At 44.1% G+C, this 14,883-nt stretch overlaps 1 protein-coding gene across 1 annotated transcript in view; it reads right to left on the reverse strand.

Annotated features, from left to right (window-relative positions):
* DENND3 (DENN domain containing 3) overlaps positions 1-14,596 on the reverse strand; it is a 39,621-nt gene extending 25,025 nt beyond the window's left edge. Inside the window, exons 1-7 of the mRNA XM_030502408.1 lie at positions 14,415-14,596; positions 8,160-8,433; positions 7,304-7,419; positions 6,672-6,811; positions 4,267-4,378; positions 2,660-2,779; positions 966-1,184 (exon numbers count right to left, since the gene is read on the reverse strand). Coding sequence (XP_030358268.1) covers positions 966-1,184; positions 2,660-2,779; positions 4,267-4,378; positions 6,672-6,811; positions 7,304-7,419; positions 8,160-8,433; positions 14,415-14,498 — 1,065 coding nt within the window. The 5' untranslated portion in view covers positions 14,499-14,596. The remainder of the gene's footprint in view (positions 1-965; positions 1,185-2,659; positions 2,780-4,266; positions 4,379-6,671; positions 6,812-7,303; positions 7,420-8,159; positions 8,434-14,414) is intronic.
* Positions 14,597-14,883: the final 287 nt, after the last annotated feature.

The raw sequence follows: 14,883 nt of genomic DNA on the forward strand, positions 1-14,883 counted from the left end.
GCCAGCACTGCCAAGACCACCACTGACCATGTCACTAAAGAAGATGCAGGAGGGTTGGAACTAGGTGATCTTTAAGGTCCCTTCTAACCCAAACCATTCTGGGATATAAGCAAACATAAAATCTTTCAAATTATACCAAAGAAAAGTGTGTTCTCTAATTTCTTAGAGTCATTTCTTACAGTGACATCTTACTGCTAATTAAAATCAAGTTATCATCTCCTTCATTTTAACTTCATTCTTTGTTGATTTTGGACCAGTTTCCTTTTGGCTTAGAATCAGATGGATTCATCTCCTATAAATGTGCACAGTTTTGCTGTGTTCAATTTGGAACACTCACAGAAACCCTACGGGATACCCTCAAAAAAGCAGATTCACATCAGCCCTCCACTATGGAGCTGAGTTTTCCTTAAAGCTTTTGAGGTAACCAAGACTTATGTTACCCACTGAAAGAGGCTTAAACAAGATTCTAGTAAGAGAAGATCAAAAAAACCCCTCAGAAACACTGTATTTTATTACATGTATCTCATATTTACCTTTTTTTATCACATACTTAATGCCACTGTGGGGAACAGCAGCAGCATCGGAGTATTTTCAAGTGCATGCTTAATTCTTAAACCAGCTGCCTGGAAAGGGCACATAATTCCTCCCATGCAATTCAGAGCCAAAAATAACCTCATCAATCTGAAGGGAAACTCTTTATACTGTACAAATGACTTGTAAACAGAATTTTTCCCCAACTGAAACCTGACCTCACAAAACTCAGGTTATCCTGCAAAGAAAAGAAAGGGAAGGGATACAACAAAAAGCTTCTTCCAATAAGCCAGTGATCACATCACTGTGGTTCCATTACTTTTAACTTCTTCACTTTTCATACACCTAAATAACAAAAGCAAGTTTCTAGATGCATCTGAAGGGGATGAATGGGCAGCAAGTGGAGAGCAAGACTGTAATGGTCTAAAACATACCATGCTAACTTCTTCAAAATGGTCAATATGACATCCCATAAGAAAAGATGTTGGGGCCATGACAAAATCCAGCATTTGTCGAGACAGAAGAGGCACAAAAGTGTGTTGCCACTGAAGAGGGTGAAGGTACAACATGAAGCATTCAGCAACGAGTGTCAGCAGAGCCCAGTCAGAGGAGAAGAAAACTATCCTCTGCTCAGTCAAGATACAGGTCATAATCTGGAAGAAAACCAAAATGCTACATGTTTACAACGAGTTCTATCTAGAAATGCACAAATAGTTCATCTGCTTGCCTCAGAAGTTCTGGGGTTTTAATAGTTATATACATATATATAAAATATACATATTTATAAATTGAAATAACATTCATGTAAGGATTCTTACAAAACTAAGAGCACAGAAAAAGAGAGAAAATTTAAGTGACAGTTGTGAGTTTTGCTACCAGTGTCAAAGAAGCAAGGATTTAGCTGGAATTCCTGAGACCTGTTGTCTTTCTTTCACAGTGTTAGACCATAAAATGCCTGTAAAAAGTACCCAGATGAAGGGTATAAGCTAACCTGTCTTTGAAGGGAGCCACAAGGATGCTGGAGAGGGACTCTTCATCAGGGACTGTAGCAATAGGACAAGGGGTAATGGGTTCAAACTGAAACAGGGAAAGTTCAGGTTGGATATAAGGAAGAAGTTCTTTACTGTGAGGGTGCTGAGGCACTGGCACAGGGTGCACAGAAAAGTGGTGAATGCTCCATCCCTGCCAGTGTCCAAGGCCAGGTTGGACAGAGCCTTGGGTGACATGGTCTAGTGTGAGGTGTCCCTGCCCATGGCAGGGCATGATCTTAAGGTCCTTTCCAACCCAAACCATTCTGTGATTCTATGATGGTGAACACAAAGACCATCTAGGTTTTAGACATCTCAGCCAACCCTTGATTCCAGATGGTAGCTCATGAGGTTCCTTACAGGGCCACTGCAGAGCAGTGCTTTCCCAGAGGAATTCAGGAAGCTCTCTGGAGGTGTCCACCCTTTCCCACAGAGAGAAAGGGACTCAATGGCACCTAAGCACCAAGCATTGACGCCTCAAGTGAGGTGGGATGAATTCAAGCCAAGAAGACTAATGGCAAGCACGGGACATCTCACAGAGGTGCTACCACATAAAACTCCACATTCTAACTGCGCCAGTTGCAGAGAACCATTTAGGATTTGAGATGGTTTTATTCTTAACATGCACACGTGGGCACAATCCAACAAAATAAAGCAGCACTTCCTGCTCTCAGCACTGAGGAGGTTTAAAATCATCCCTGGACAGAGGCTTCCAACCTGCTCTTTCTAAAGGAAGTGGCACAAATAATACTGATGACTTTGAGCAACCTCATTTCACTTCACAAGTGGCCTTTGAGCAGGGAATTGCATCAGGAAACCTACATTGTAAAATATATTCTTCTTAAGAAATAAGAAATTTGGCACCTATTGCTAAACCACAGGAGAAAGAAATCCAATCTGCCTTAATCTTATCTGCTCTAACAACAAAACATCTTAAGAAGAAGTGTATTTTATTGTGACATAAATCTAATCTGCAGAACTAACACTATTCTGAGTTCCTGGGTTTATCCTTTTGGGGGGTAACTAAACATCTTGATTTTATCTAAACCAGAAATTACTAGTGCTGTCAATCTCTAATACATTTATAGTATCAGTTTTACCTGCAGCACCTGCTCGGGCCTGAAACACAGCAATGGAAGATGAAGATCCAAGTCAATAATTGGACTGTCCGGATCCTCTCGTGAAGGAATTATTATCTGAAGTGGTTTCATATTAAATACCTGTAAAATAAGAGATGTTTTCCCTTAACTTCTTCATGAAAACCTTCCCACAACACATTGAATTCAGGATTTTAGTTCCCACTACAAAGTATTAACATTAATTGAGAGCAAGAAGACTGCAGAAAACTGAAATAGAAAAAGAGGGAAATAGTAAAAGACACAGTAACTAGTTTGAGAGATTAACATGGACTTTGTCTCCTTTCATTCTCCTGGGTTGTTTAGCCAATAAAACTTTACAGATATATACGCACATTCTTTGAACAGAATTAAACTTGCTTTGGTATAAGCATAATAAAAAGAATGGGATTTATATTTGTAGATCCAACTGGGAAATCCAAAGTATTGATAAAATTCAGACAGGAAATATTAGGAATATGAACAAAGTAACTGAACATTGGTGATAAAATGAAGACAGAACAAGGCAAAACAAATGAGGTCTTTCAGTGTTTCAAATACTCCAGCTCAAATCTCTGGGGGCCACATCCTGCACGTGATTTCAGCACTTAGCAGCTGGTTTAACCAGTCATTCAGACAATTTTCCTCCCCTTTTAACCCCCCATCCCAGGCTCAGGGAAAGCAGCTAAGGAGAAGTCCATGGCTGGAGCACTGTTCTCTAGAATCCATTTCACTAGCCAAAGGAGAGCGTGTGCTGAAGTCACTGACCCAGCCACCATCCAGCTCACCCTGGGAACGGTTATGAAGCAGAAAATGCAGCTCACACATCTCAGCTTCTGCACTGAATACAAATGGTTATGTGAGTTTCTCCTCTCAGTGAGCTCTTCATCAGGCAGCAGCCAATTCAGAACATTTAATCCTCTCACACACTGTTCTGCTTCCCCAGAGTCATTCAGACCCAAGGAGAGGACAAGTCCAGAGCTGTACATGTTGTTCCAGCAACTGATTTCTGTGGCGTCTTTTCTCTCACAGGAACTGCACTACTACTCAGTCACACAGCTGCGTGTCCACCCATTACACAGTCAGGATGCGAGTCATGAGCATACATGTGTCATCTTAATATCAGACACAAGACAGGGAACTCCCACATGTTGGCTGAGTGATAGTTACATGATTTACTGGAGTTTATACATGTGTATTCAATGAGATGGCACTGCCATAGTGTTCAGTTAAGGCAGCTTCCATACTCGTAGCTTAGCTATACAGTGGAACTTCCAACTACATGTAGTAGAGATGCTCCCCAGGTCTCCCCTTAAGGAGCCTTCTCTTCTCCAGGTTGAACCAGCCCAGCTCTCTCAGCCTGGCTCCAGAGCAGAGGTGCTCCAGCCTGCGCCCTGATCACACAGGTAGTTTATGTACTAATAATGCATAGAATTCCTTTCTAAGCAGAGGTATTGACATCAGCTTTACACCAACAAGTACAATCTCTGACCTGAGAGTGAAGAATGTGCCTTCATTTATAGAAAACATCATCTTAGAGCTTTCTAAGACCTAATGTTGAAGTAATCATGAAATTCAGCATCAGGAGTTACCAAGTGGAGTGGTCCTGGTGGTGGGCTGGGGATTAAAAACAACTTTGCTGCAAATTCTTTGATGTGCTCCTCAACATCCAAATCCTTAAGAGGCCGCAGCTGCACGAGCAAGCTGAAATGAAATGACAGAAAATGACTTGGAAATAGTAACATGCAAACAGAAAAAAGCCTTTTTACTGATAACCTAGAGCTAAAAATAAGAATCCTTAGGAGCAATGAAGCTATTATTCCACCTGATTAATTTCTAATTTATTAGCTACTTCAGCAGCTCCATTTCTTTTTAATGATGCTGCTGAGTCAGAAGCAGGTTGGGTTTGGATTTTTGCTTCCATGCACAGAACAGTGCTGCATCACTAATACCAGTGGGTTTATTTCAGTTTGCAGTTTTACTGGTTGCCTGCAGAAGAACACTTGCTCTGCAGGAAGAGAGTGGCCTAGAAAGCAACTGAATTGGTTAAGAGATGTATTAGAATCCAGGACATACCTTGTGTTTGGTGTTTAGATTCCAGAATAAAAGTATTCTGACATATATTACTGAGCTTTTATTTGGATTAATGAGACATTTAAAGTTCACTAAACTCACACCTGGGAACTGCCCTGGGCTGTTGGACATATTCCCTAAAAGCCCATAAGTTATTTTGGGTGCAAAGGAGGCAGAGGAAGGGGAATTTAAGACTTATCAAAGAAAACCAGAGAGTAGAGTCATCAATTTCAACAAACGCTGTCACACTTGGTAATGCCATAGATGTGGCCTAAGAACACAGGCAGACCTGCTTTTTTGGCCTCTTTTTTGAGGCAAAAAGCACATATGAACACATCCAGTAAATGTTACAACAAGAACAAGCTGCCCCCAGTGCTGAAAAAGCAGCAGATGTACAGAAAGGATGACAAGAGCTCCCTAATCATACACTGTGTCCATTTATGCAAGGTAATAGCAGCTGACAGCAAATGTCTGCTGAAATGAATGAAGTAATCTCTGAAACATTAAAGTGGAGAGCTAAGGAGTTTATGAACCTTCCGTTACCTCTATTAACTGTCCACACACAGATGTTTCAGAAGGCAAAAAACATCTAAGAATAGGTCCTTTGTAATGCCTCAATGCTGGGAGCTATTTTCACACTTCCTCCTTTTCTCAAGGCAGCTGAAAGGACTAAAGCACAGGTTGGAAGATTTACTGTTTGAATGGAGCCTATTCATCCATCCAAGCCAGGAGTTCATCCAGGACGAGATCACTGCCAGGAATATTTCACTTTTCATGTAGTGTCAACAGACTGAGGTAAAACTGCCTGTGCAAAGTGCCAAAACCTCTCAATTTGAAACTGAACCTTCTCAAATAATGTAGAAAAAGCCAGAGTGTGGCGAAACGGTTTAGATGCACATCTGCTTGTTCTGGAGAGAGGCAGACACACTCCGTTCACACTGTTCTGGGTTTTGGAAGCACTGTATGCCCACAGTATGTGAATTAGTTATAAAATTAATTGTATGGAATATGAAGATCTTCGTTACTATGATACACCCGGGGAAGAGTGGCTGGAAAGCTGCTCAGCAGAAAAGGACCTCAGCGTGTTGGTCAAGAGCAGCTGAACATGAGCAGCTTGTGCCCAGGCAGCCAAGAAGCCAACAGCATCCTGGCTTGTATCAGCACCAGTGTAACCAGCAGGGCCAGGGCAGTGATTGTCCCCCTGCGCTGGGCACTGCTGAGGCTGCACCTCGAATCCTGGGTTCAGTTCTGGGCCCTTCACTACAAGAGAGACATTGAGGTGCTGGAGTGGGGCCAGAGAAGGGCAGTGGAGCTGGTGCAGGGGCTGGAGCACAAGTGTGATGAGGAACAGCTGAGGGACCTGGGGGGTTTAGTCTGGAGAAGAGAAGGCTCAGGGGGGACCTTATCGCTCTCTGCAACTGCCTGAAGGGAGGATGGAGTGAGGTGGGGTCAGTCTCTTCTCCCAAGTAACAAGTGACAGGACAAGAGGAAACAGCCTCAAGCTGCACCAGGGGAGGTTTAGATTGGATATTAGGAACAATTTCTTCACCAAAAGGGTGCTCAGGCATTGGAACAGGCTGCCCAGGGATTTCCACCAGCACAACAAAACCAGAGTTAACCCTCTTCCAAAAAAACCCCCAAAATCTTCAAGAAATCTGTGCCCTGCAAGTCAGTATTTTCTAGACTTACCAAAAACCTCAAAGAAAATGAAGACAACATCATACCTAATTTCCTTGGTATTTAGAACTTGTGCTTGCTGGCTGGGTAACATCCACGTTCCATTTCTTCTTTTCCTCTCCCACACATCTCCCACATTCATAACTTAAAACTAAGACCTGCATTAGGCAGCTATCCTGGCCACGTCATGCAAAGTCATGTATTAAAACCTGTTTCTTGGAGAAACACACAGGGTAGCAAGTCTTACCAAGAGAGGCAATCCTTGAGAGCATGAAAATATGGATATCTGGATATAACACAAACAGCAAATGGTACAAAACAGACAGGCATCTTCCCAGTCTGTGCAGATTCCCAATGGGCCTGTCCATTCAAGGAGATGGAGCCATCCTGCAAGGAAACTACAGATTAATGTGGTTATGCTGAGCATAAATTTATGGCTGATATTTTCTCGAGAACCACAGAGATGTGATACCCAATTCCCTCTAAATCTCAAGGGGATTTGGACGTCTATCTCCCTTAAGCTCTTCAGAAAATGACAGCCAACAAGACTTAGACACATGTATTCGAAAGAATTTCAGCACAAAAGATATTTAGAAAGAACACAGGGTACAATTTTCACCCAAAAAAGAAGTCCAAGGGACAAAGATTGCTCCTAAATATTCAAAACTCCTCATTGAAATCCATACATAACAGTTTTTCCTAATGCAATGCTCTTCCAATTGCACAATATGAAGTCTGATTTGTTCTGTGTTCCTACTAACACAAAACCATCTCTGGTCACTAATTTCCTAAATGAAACCTGACATTATTCTCAAGGGGGTTTGGTTTATTTGATATCTTTGAATATGTTTTAATAAAAGCATGAGTTAAATAACATACTTGCAGAGGCTGGGAGTACTGTGCAACAACACCGTATGTTCTGTTACCACAGACATCTGTGAAGACCAGGAAATGAATGTGGTCCTCTTTTGATTCAGAAGTTATATAAAGTCCTCCTGCAATGAAGGTAGAAACCCTTTTTAACTACATATTTCACTTCAGCTGCTCGAAAAGCAATTCCTGACAAGTACAGCCCATTTTCACTTCACTTCAAGAGAAAAGTCTGATGTTAAGGGGTTAAAATGCACATATACCCTCCATTTGATCTAAGGGGTGTTACAAAGGCTATAAGCTGTGCATTACTGAAGAAGCAAAAGCATGAGATAATTATTCTGCATTTTAAGGAGCAAAACACAACAGATGGGGTGTGCTCATTTTGGTTTTCTTTCAAAGTATTGACCAGATCTGCAGCAGTGACACGTGCCACAAAGTTTCTGTAATTAAACCTGGAGGGAACAGTCACTCCTTCAGGTTATCTCTTAACACCAAATGAAAAGTGAAAGAAGGCTCAGTCATTTTGGGTGGAAAAATGGATTTTAAAAGCATGTGCCTGGGCACACTTCACTCAAACCAAGATTTACCAAGAAGGACTAAAGTGACTTTCACCTTCCCTCTCTTGCAGGTGTTGCAGCTACTATTGCTAATGGCTCTGTTTCACATGGCATAGGCAGAGTAAAGGAGCCCCCATTTAGGTGGCAGCTGCTTTCACCACTGACCTGCTCCAAACAGACACAGTTTTTAGACTGTGAAATACAAAGACACAGAGATCACTAAAACCAACAAAATTGGTGGTACTATGGGGCAACAACTATATCTTAAACCAGTTGTTTGCTAAGAAGCATGAACCCTGCCCTACCTGGGAAGCACAGCTGAGGCAAACCAAGAAGATCAATGTCCTTTGGAACTGTAACATCCTCAGTGTCAGGTGCTTTCTGCTCCACATGGAGGCTCTTGATGTTTTCAACCTTTGGTCTTTCTTTCTTCTTTCGGAAAGACCGGCGTTTAGTTTTATTCAAGTTATTACCAGCATTCATCACCTGAGTATCATCTCTGCTGATAAATGGAGGCACAAATACAGAAAGCACTTCGGGATCAAGGGGAGGAAGACTTTTGGGTTTCCTCTGAGTACCCTATTAAAAAAGAACAAAAGAATTACAAATAATAACTAAGTTAACACTCATCCCGATAGCTTTTTTTTGAAACCACTTTTAGCCCTGTTTTCTCTCTACCGCTAAAAGTGTGGGTTTAGAAGATGTTTCTTCTTCTTCCTAAATAATTAGGTTTTCCTTCTGATTTCTTGCTTTACGTATGTTAATGCAAGGGGAGTACTCTGGGAATTTCAGTAAGCAAAGAATCATTCTTCCTCATTCAAAATGCACCAAATCAATATTAGAATCACAGAATGGTTTGGGTTGGAAAGGGCCTTAAAGCTCATCCAGTTCCAACTCCCTGCCATGGGCAGGGACACCCTCCACCAGAGCAGGTTGCTCCAAACCCCTGTGTCCAACCTGGCCTTGAACACTGCCAGGGATGGGGCAGCCACAGCTTCTCTGGGCACTCTGTGCCAGCGCCTCAGCACCCTCACAGGGAAGAACTTCTGCCTAAGATCTAACCTGGACTTCCCCTATTTCAGTTTGAACCCATTACCCCTTGTCCTTTCACTACAGTCCCTGATGAAGAGTCCCTCTCCAGCATCCTTGTAGCCCCCTTCAGACACTGGAAGCTGCTCTGAGGTCTCCACGCAGCTTCTCTTCTCCAGGCTGAGCAGCCCCAATGTTCTCAGCCTGTCTCCATAGAGGAGGTGCTCCAGCCCCTGAGCATCCTCGTGGCTTCCCCTGGATTTGCTCCAACAGCTCCATGCCCTTCTTATGTTGGGAATTATGTTTTTGGCATAAGGAAACTAAGAAGCATCAAATGTGACATTTTCTCCTTTGAAGTCTTAGGATATATGCTTAAGCTATACTTAAACTAAACACTGCTAGTAAGAGAAATCAGGCAGCAAATAAATGAAAACAAAGAGAAAAACAGCTGCACTCCCTAGAGAAATCTTTGTTCAACTTCTGGAAAAGCTTTTAACTTAGAATAACCTCTACAGGAAGAGAAAGGATCAAACCCCACCACCCAAGCTTTCACAAGGCAGGTTTTAACTTCATAAGGCAATTCAGACAGTACAATTAAAAATTACAAGCATTGTTACAATAAACAATGTTAAACACTGTGCAACATGAAGCCATGATAATTGCTCCATCCATTGATGACTAAGTGGAACAGATAGTCCAAGAGCATGTAATTATGACCACGTTTTTCAGTAGGCAGCTGTGTAAAGCTCTCCTGCACTGAGAGCCCCTTCATAGCAAGGCACTGCTATGAAACACCAGTGGAGGAAGTGATCAGAAGAGAAGATTTCCTTGTACTTGAGAGCACTTTTTGTATTCTTGACCACACAGCGCAGAGAAGTAGCTGCATTTTCAATTACTTCACTGCAATTTTAACTCTTCCTGCAAGGTCAAAGCAGCAGCACTCAAAGGTTTGTTCAGTCAACGGATATTTGGAAACAGGAAAGGCAAGTCCCCCTGTGGCTGAAAAGCTGTTTCATTTTCATCTTCTTGCTACCTGATTAAAGAGAGATGAAGCACACGTGCTGCTTTTACCTTCAGACACAATGCATCAGCACTGCTTTTAATTAAGATACTCCTCAAGAACCAATGCTGGCCTCTCTCATCATTTCCCTACTTTATAAAACAGCTACAACACACAAAACTCTGTTGCTTCACTGAGGCCAATGTTGCACCATCAAAGTTTTAGAACAGAAATTCTCATCTAGTAGAGGAGTCTTCTTCACAGTTGAGCAACCAAATGAGAAGGAATATCTATCTTCATGACACTGAACCGTTCAGCCTGGAGAAGAGAAGCTGCGTGGAGACCTCAGAGCAGCTTCCAGGGTCTGAAGGGGGCTACAAGGATGCTGGAGAGGGACTCTTCATCAGGGACTGTAGAGATAGGACAAGGGGTGATGGGTTTAAACTGAAATAGGGGAAGTTCAGATTAGAGATAAGGAAGAAGTTCTTTACAGTGAGGGTGGTGAGACACTGGAACAGGATGCTCAGAGAAGTGGTGAATGCTCCATCCCTGGCAGTGTTCAGGGCCAGGCTGGACAGAGCCTTGGGTGACATGGTCCAGTGCGAGGTGTCCCTGCCCATGGCAGGGTTTTGGAACTGGATGATCTTAAGGTCCTTTCCAACCCAAACCATTCTATGATTCAAAAGACACCAATGACTTTAAAAAGCAGGTTACAAATTGCGGTACTGAGTGCCATATCCTGCCATGCTGAAAACGTCCAGTGTCATTTTCCTCAGCTGGCAGCTGACACCCATTTCCTGTGAAGCAACTGGAAACACAGCTAAATCCAAACCTGATCACTCTTAAAATAACATGCAGCTACCCATTTCAAAAGGAAATGAAGAATTAAGACTCAGCCCTGAGGCTGTTATGCAGGAAAAACAGAGCCCTACTCAAACAGCAGCGATCTTAACTTGGCAGCTTGGCCCTGCAGAGGTTTTCATACAGAGTTGCTTTGACAGGGCAATCCCCAACTTCCATTGAAGGCATCTCTGTGACCCCAAGTGCTGGATGACAGCAGCAATTTAATGGCCTCACAGAGTAACGGCTTCTGAAATGGCACGTCCTTGATGTCTGAAACTACAACAGAGGCACTGAACACCAATTCTTTCCTTCCCAGAACAGCATTGTCAGCACTGCCACTGACCCAGCAACTCCCTCGTCAGCTTTCAAGTCAGCTCATATCAATGTCTACAGCCAAAGTCACATTTTCTTACCCTTTCAGTTCAGGGGCAGTGAATAGGCAGCAGCAGAACAATATTCACTTGTTTCTACTATTCTTTGCCCATTTTCTATTCTCTGCTTCTACTGTTACTTCTTCATTTTGAAATGTTTCTCTTCTGTCACTTTTTACTATCAAATGTCCCTGAATCACACATTGCTGCTTAGAAATGCTAATGCCTTTTCTTTCCTGTAATCCTGCAAGATTCCAGAAGTCAGGGATTTTATTCTGTCCCCATTTACTGGTTATGTTCCTGTAACAATGATGCTGTACAGAACACTGATAAGACACAGAGTTTTTACAACGACCACACGATTTTAGACACAAACAAGAAGTAGTGTGTTGAAACCACAGCTCTGAGTGTGAGCTCAGCTACTTGGTGTTTCTTGATCTCATTCTCCTCTTCACTGAAAAAGTGAATTTCCTTTCCAATGTTATGAAAGAACTGGCTTCTTTAAGGAATAACTGGGTAGGGAAAAGTATGAAGCCTTAGAAATATTAGGTTGAAAGGGTTCTAGTGCATGGGATGCAAGTGAGCAAGGGATCCCTTGCTCAAAGCAATGATGACTTTGAAGTTACACCAGGTTGCTCTGGGTCTCATCCAGTCAAGTTTCAGAAATCCCCAAGGAAGGAGATTTTTCCCCCCTTATGCTCCAGCTTTCATATAGCTGAGCTTCTTCTGGTCTTGCTCCTGCTTGTCAGCAGCTCTCCTGTATTAAGGTACCCAAACGAGGGACAATATTCCAAATGTGACCACAAGAGCGTTGAGAAACAACAGTAATAATCCCTTCCTTTTGCCATAGACTGGTTTGAGTTGGAAGGAACCTTAAAGATCATCTAGTTCCAACCATGATGCTCCTGCTGAAGCGGGCCATTACGCAGTCACTTTTCCCTGCCACAAACACACACTGTTACTAATGCTCAACTTGATCACACCCCAATTCTTTCACACAACTTGACACCCAGGGGGGCATTACAGAAGAAGGAAAAACTTAGACTGGAGGTACATTAGGTGTGTGTGACAAGGTTGTGGTGCAGGGAAGGCTACAGGGGTGTTTTCTGTGAGAAGCTGCTAGAAGCTTCCCCCATGTCCATTAGAGCTAAGGCCAAACGGCTCCAAGATAGACCCACCACTGACCAAGGCCAATCCCATCAGCGATGGTGATTGTGCCTCTGGGATAAATTGAAGAAGGGGAAAAAGTTACTGTGCAGGAGCAACAGTAACCAGAGAGAGGAGTGAGAGAAACAGCCCTGCAGACACTAACATCAGTGCAGAAGGAAGGCAGGATGCTCCAGGCACTGGAGCAGAGATTCCCCTGCAGCCTGGGGTGCAGACCATGATGAGGCAGGCTGTGCCCTGCAGGCATGGAAGTCCACAGTGGAGCAGATATCCACCTGCAGCCCATGGTGGAGCTGATACCCACCTGCAGCCCATGGTGGACCCCACGCTGGAGCAGGGTGATGCCCAAAGGTGGCTGTGATCCCATGGGAAGCCCATGCTGGAGCAGGCTCCTGGCAGGAGCTGTAGCCCCATGAAGAGGAGCCCACGCTGGAGCAGGTTTGAAACCACTAGTAATCTCTAGGTGAAAATAGTGGCCTCTGATCTCTTCAAATTGAAATCTTAGAGTGACAACTACCTTGGCAGGGTAGTTGGACAATTGATGAATGACAGCCCAGAAGCTTCAGTTTCACGAGCCTCAGTGCAAAACTGTATCTTTTTTCCTGGAATCCCTGTCAACAACAGGTCAGCCATATAAGATTTTTCTTACTTTGGGAGTGGGTTAATATGTTCCCTCTGACTTTGCAGTAAAGTTAAGAATGCACAAACACACTTTCAAGACCAAGATCTGAAGCATTATTAAGATTTTTACCCTGCTGTTTCATCTATAAATATCACCAAAGGTTCACTACTTTCCATTGAAATGTTCTTACTTTCTGTCAACGTCTCTTCTTTCTACATTCACTGACATTAGACACAAGACATTCCACCATTTCCTCCTGTAGGTAGTGCTGCAGAAGGAAAAGGAAGTGGAGTAAATCTATAACTTGCCCTAAGACAGTGATTGAAATCCCTGTGGTGTAACAGCTTGCAGGGACATTACTACAGTTAATACTGACAAGCGTAGGGACTGCTTTCCTTTCTGACATTCCATTACATACCTTGAGCAAAGAAACAATCCCAAACCTGTAATGTGATCGGAATATCAGAATGGCTTCTACTTTTTGTAGCCAATTCCTTATTTGTGGTTCTACAGGTTATTTGGAAGCAATGAGATCAAACCGAGCAGATCGGAATGAAAAAGAAATCCCCCTTCCTTTGGGTTTACTTCTCACACAGATGCCAAAACAACACATACACACCGGTTTCAAAAGCCTGGTGGTGACATTTGTGGCATTTATTTCCCCATTGTGAACATACACATGAATGAGATCCTGGAATTCGAGCCTCTGCTTAGCAGACACCACCTCAGGAGCTGACATCAGCAAAAGCCGTCTCCTGAGTGAGTAAGCAGCAACAAGTTCAACAAAGACTTCTTTATCTAATGCTATTAGAACACACAATCAAATCCAAGTTCAAGCAAGGCAATAGAGATCCCTGGGAGCAACTTGGCTTTCCAGCACGTGCCGGCACCGCAGCGGGGCTGCTCCTGGGTCACTGATAAAACCCTCAGCACACATTAACGCAGCAGAATCAGGAAGAGGACTTTGTAAACTCACTCACGAAGCGGCTATAAACGAATTATGAACCGCATACGCAAAGCAGAAACCAACCCATGAACTTCTATTAATGTATCTGAACGGCTCAGATTGTGCCAAGAGCACTAAGCTCACAGGGATTGTCCTCAGGGTACAAGTTTCCAGGTTTTATTCCCTTATCTTCAGCTTTCCAACGGAAACAGGGGAAATGGGAGCTCATCCAGCATTGTTCAAGCATTTTGCTGTTCCTGCTTATAGAAAGCTATATGCCCTTCTCCACTCAGCTCTGAGCTTTGAAAAAGCTTTAATTCCTTACCACCACGACCAAACTACCGCTATTTTGTTGGCGATCGCCTGTCAAAACAACCTTTCTTTAAAGTATTTCAGCTCTATCCACTGATAACACCACCAAGGTAACCCAGTAGTTGTACCACGGGCTTGTTTTAGTAGTTTTAGTCCATACCGGCGGAGGGGAGCCAGGCCAGGGAGGAGCAGACCCGGCTCCTGGCTGAAGCCGCCTCACAGCCCAGCCACAGCACCCGCCCGCCCTCACAGCACCGAACCCACTCTCACCTGGAGGAGCGCCCGCACCCGCTCCCTGGGCACGCCGACCAGCAGGCAGACCTCCAGCAGGCCCGAGGGCAGCACGTCCTCCATGGCACAGCGGGGCCGGGGCGGGCCGGACACCGGGTGGCAGTGGCAGCAGCGGCGGCTCCTTCCCCGGGGCCGGTCCCGCCCCGCGCCCGCTCCCTCCCTCACACAGGCAGACGTCCGCCCGCACAGCTGCTCATCCCGCCCCTCACCGTAACTCACGCTTTGATTGGCTGCGTGTCCCGTCGCTCTGAGGACTGTGACCAATCAAAACGGCAGTAAGTGCCACCGGGGCGGGGCGTAGGGTGGGTGAAGCTGAGGGCTGAGGTAATGGCCGCCCGGACGGTGATGGTCGAGTCGGTGCCTCATGGTCCTTCATGGTCCCTTTCGCTTCCTTTCTCCTCACCTCCTCTCCCTGCCCGACCGGGAGAGCCCCCGAGGAAGGGGAAAA

This window comes from Strigops habroptila, chromosome 1, assembly GCF_004027225.2.
Source record: "Strigops habroptila isolate Jane chromosome 1, bStrHab1.2.pri, whole genome shotgun sequence".
NCBI lineage: Eukaryota > Metazoa > Chordata > Aves > Psittaciformes > Psittacidae > Strigops > Strigops habroptila.